This window comes from Elaeis guineensis, chromosome 4 (genome assembly GCF_000442705.2).
Source record: "Elaeis guineensis isolate ETL-2024a chromosome 4, EG11, whole genome shotgun sequence".
NCBI lineage: Eukaryota > Viridiplantae > Streptophyta > Magnoliopsida > Arecales > Arecaceae > Elaeis > Elaeis guineensis.
In genome coordinates this window covers 69,144,483-69,148,307 of record NC_025996.2, presented here as the reverse complement: position 1 = coordinate 69,148,307, position 3,825 = coordinate 69,144,483, and the positions used below count along the sequence as shown (strand labels likewise).

General features: G+C 38.1%; 1 protein-coding gene across 1 annotated transcript; it reads left to right on the top strand.

Annotated features, from left to right (window-relative positions):
- The first annotated feature begins 969 nt into the window (after positions 1-969).
- On the top strand, positions 970-2,939 carry LOC105042471 (two-component response regulator ORR5). The gene is made up of 5 exons (XM_010919703.3): positions 970-1,721; positions 1,811-1,857; positions 1,990-2,067; positions 2,174-2,244; positions 2,345-2,939. Exons 1-5 carry the CDS (start codon positions 1,604-1,606, stop codon positions 2,430-2,432), a joined length of 402 nt encoding a protein of 133 aa, XP_010918005.1. The 5' UTR covers positions 970-1,603; the 3' UTR covers positions 2,433-2,939.
- Positions 2,940-3,825: the final 886 nt, after the last annotated feature.

The window sequence follows — 3,825 nt, the reverse complement described above, 5'->3', positions numbered from 1 at the left end:
TTTTTATCGCTATTACAAGAACCATTAATAGCACTTATGATCAAAGTTATCTTTAACTAGCACAAAATCGATAATTTTTCTTACAAGATCAAGTTTAAATTGAAAATATATTTATGAATGTTGTTATTTATAAGAATACAGATATAAATTATACAGATACAAATAGATTGTCATCCTTTTATTCTCCTAACCATTATTATTTTCTGCTAACAATTGTTATTATATTGCAGAGCAATAGCTAAATAATAGACGTTAATTTAAGTAGAAGTATCCTCTAAATTTCAACATATAGAGAGATACTGATATAAAACGAATCGCACAGAATGCTAATATGATGAAAAAGATTTCTCAAGGAATCTTGTCCATGGTAAAGGACATATGTCTAGGTGGCAACCTTGATATAGCAAGAAATGCTAATGATGATGGGACTGCCACCTAGATGTGTGCCCTTCAACTTAAAAAAGATTGCCTTTTGGTGCTATATATTCTTTTTTTTTTCCCCGCATAGATATTCTAACAAGATCTATGTATATATAAAACACAACAATTCCATTGTTAACTTTTCTTATAAGAATAGTGTATGATGGTTTAAATTTTGGTGATTGTTATTGTCATTTACATTTAATCTCATATTTTTATATTGTAATATTACCCAACCTAATCTAGGTAATCCTTGGTCGACCTCGATCACTTCTGAATTATAAGCAACAAGCTGCCATTATGTTTCCTTGATATCAGATCATATCAAATTAAAACATCTGCTTGTTTTCCCCCTCCGTTTCTCCAGCCGCACCAAAATTGCCACCCATGGTACGTACGTGGTAGATAATCCTACTAAATAATTGTTTCCCCTAAGCTGGAGATCTCCCTCTGTACGGATCCAGAAGATGCTCCCCCACCTTCCCACCTCCTCCTATCACACTATCTACTTAATATTATTCCCCTCTATCTCCATCATTAATACATCCTCACCATCATGCCCGGATTTTCCTCTTCATAAAATAAACACAAACAACCCTTCTCTACTTCCTACTTAGATCTCCCCCCTCTCTATCTTCTGGTAGAATTAGATCCTCTCTTTCCAACAATATAACCTTTGAAAGATTTTATAACATAACACGTCAGCTGTCAGTCACAACGTGGACCGAGACTCTCCTCTCTCTCTATATCTCACGTTGTAAATAGAACGAGGTGAGGAGAGGAGAGGAGGTTATTTATTGCCCGGATCCTGAGGGTCTGTCCGGGTACGTGAGAGATACGCCAGAGATTGAGAGATTTTAGAGAGAGAAGGTGAAGGAAATCCGGTGGCGCTGCATTCATTCAGAATATCGGAAGCAAATCCGCCGCCGGACCCCATCCGCCGTCCGATCGAGATCCGGATCTTAACACAGGGTCAGATTTCGTTCATCGAATCGTCTCCGCTCTCCGAATCTTCCAAGGCCGCTCTCGGATTCGGAGATCCCGTCACAGCTGCTCGTATAAGTAGCAAGGCGGTGGGGCGGCGTGGTGTGGACTGTACAGCGAGAGAGGAAGGGAGCGAGCGGCGTTTCGAATTTTGTTATAATTATTATTTTCTATAGAGAGAGGAGGAGGAGGAGAGGGGATGGCAATGGAGAGAGGAGGTAAGAGCGCCGGCGGAGAGCCGCACGTCCTTGCCGTCGACGATAGCTCCGTCGACCGCGCCGTCATCGCCAGTGTCCTCCGAAGTTCTAAATACCGGGGTATTTTTTTTCCTTTCCTTTTATTTCGTTTGAACGTCGGTGGATTTTTTTTTTTTTTTTTTGAATTTTTCTTTCATTCTCGTCGGCAGTTACGGCTGTAGATAGCGGGAAGAGAGCTCTGGAACTCCTGGGCTTGGTATCTCCATTTATTTAATTCTTTTTAATATACATTTTATATATTAAATCTATTTTTTTTAAGGATTAATTTGAATATAAGAATTGGGTTCTTCAAAATAAATAAATATTTCTGAGGGAAATTTTGATGCAGGAGACGGATGTGAATATGATAATCACGGATTACTGGATGCCGGAGATGACAGGATACGAGCTCCTCAAGAAAGTCAAGGTAAAATAAAATAAAAATTAAAAATAATTTAGAAATCGATATTTTTAACAATTATTAAATATTTGGTCTCGAAAACTTCAGTATTTACAATTTGCCATTGTTACAGGAATCGTCTGAGCTTAAGCAGATCCCTGTCGTTATTATGTCTTCGGAGAATGTTCCGAATCGAATTAGCAGGTACTCATTGAAATTTTCCAGAGCCGTCAGGGGCGTGGTTGTCCATCTCCTGTAAATAAATATTTATATTTGATTTTTTTATTAAATATTTTGGTGGCAGGTGTTTGGAGGAGGGAGCAGAGGATTTTTTGCTGAAACCCATCCAGCCATCGGATGTGTCGCGCCTGTGCAGCAGGGTCCTGCGATGAGGACCGTTGGATCCGTGGTCTCCTCTGATGAATGGACCCCGTTGAGGGCAGGGTCTTCTTCGTTTGGTGAACTGGATCTTTAAAATGTTCGTTTAAATCAAAGGCTCCTCCTATTCTAAAAGGATGTTGAAATCTGAACGTTTTCAGCATGGTATGCTGATAGCATGAAATTTTGGACGGTATAGTGGAATATATCATTGTTCAGAAGAATATGAAAAACTGTCTTTGGACATTCATAAATGTTCCACTTTTTGGTTGATTCTTGGTGCAACCAAATCTATCCATCCTGATCTGTCGAGCTAATCGGCCCACTATTACAAGTGTTCCTTATGCATTAATTTAGTTGATGTCTGAGTAATCAAGGGCCTAATTACTAGAAGTTCTTAGAAAGCCATGAACTCAAATGCTAGTTGTATTTGATGAAATGATTGAGCATGATTTCCTATGATGTTAATTCATAGTGCATGATTGTGTTTGAGAAAACGAATTCAAAAATGCCTTTAATAAGCGGTTGAGGAATTTTCTATTCTCGAATTATCAAATGAATAGTACAATCTGTTTCTTCCTTGATGTTCCATAATAACTTTGTAACTTATTCTGTACCAAAAAAAAAAAAAAAAAAAAACTTTGTAACTTATTTATATTTTAGAGAATGAGAATTGGAATTTCTTTGTGATTGAATCCCATGTGCAAATAAATGGAATGGATTAGATTTGGAGATACTTGAAAGCCAAACTTAGGTCGTGCTTCAAGTTTTTACACTGACAATGTGTTGGCTGATGTATGAGGCGTGGAAATGTGGTGGAAGAGAACCTCTTCCTATGTCTACATGCTAGAACTAATTATGGCAGGAGGTGGGCTTTTTTCCAACGTAGATTTCTCGTGCTTCATGCCTCCTTTACGATGTGTGGCTTCTTTCTATTGAAACATAGCAATCAGATCTCGTTATGTTGGCTTTATGGATTCAGGGGACCACAAGTAGAAAAACATATGGACTCAAAGAAGATGGTGGATTTTTATTGCCACTTGGTTTTGACTAGTCCACTCCCTCGACTAAATCGCTGGTGAGAGTTTATTAGCTGAGCAATGAGTTTATCAATTGCTATCAAAGTGGCAGTCTGAAGTTAATAATCATATTTCTCTGACTTGCAAGTCAGAAGAAAGTGAATTATCATAATTGGAAAATAACAACCCTGGGAATTTAACCCTTGGAAAACAACCATGGTAAGATAGCTAGTTAGTCATGCAACAGTGATACAAAACTAACACGTCACATGCAAAAGTTGATTTTACTTGTAGTTAAGGGTGCGGTTCATACCCTTTCACATGTCAAGTTGAATCCTGCATCTGGGTCAAACGTAGGTGTGCATTGGAAATCCATAAATTTATTACG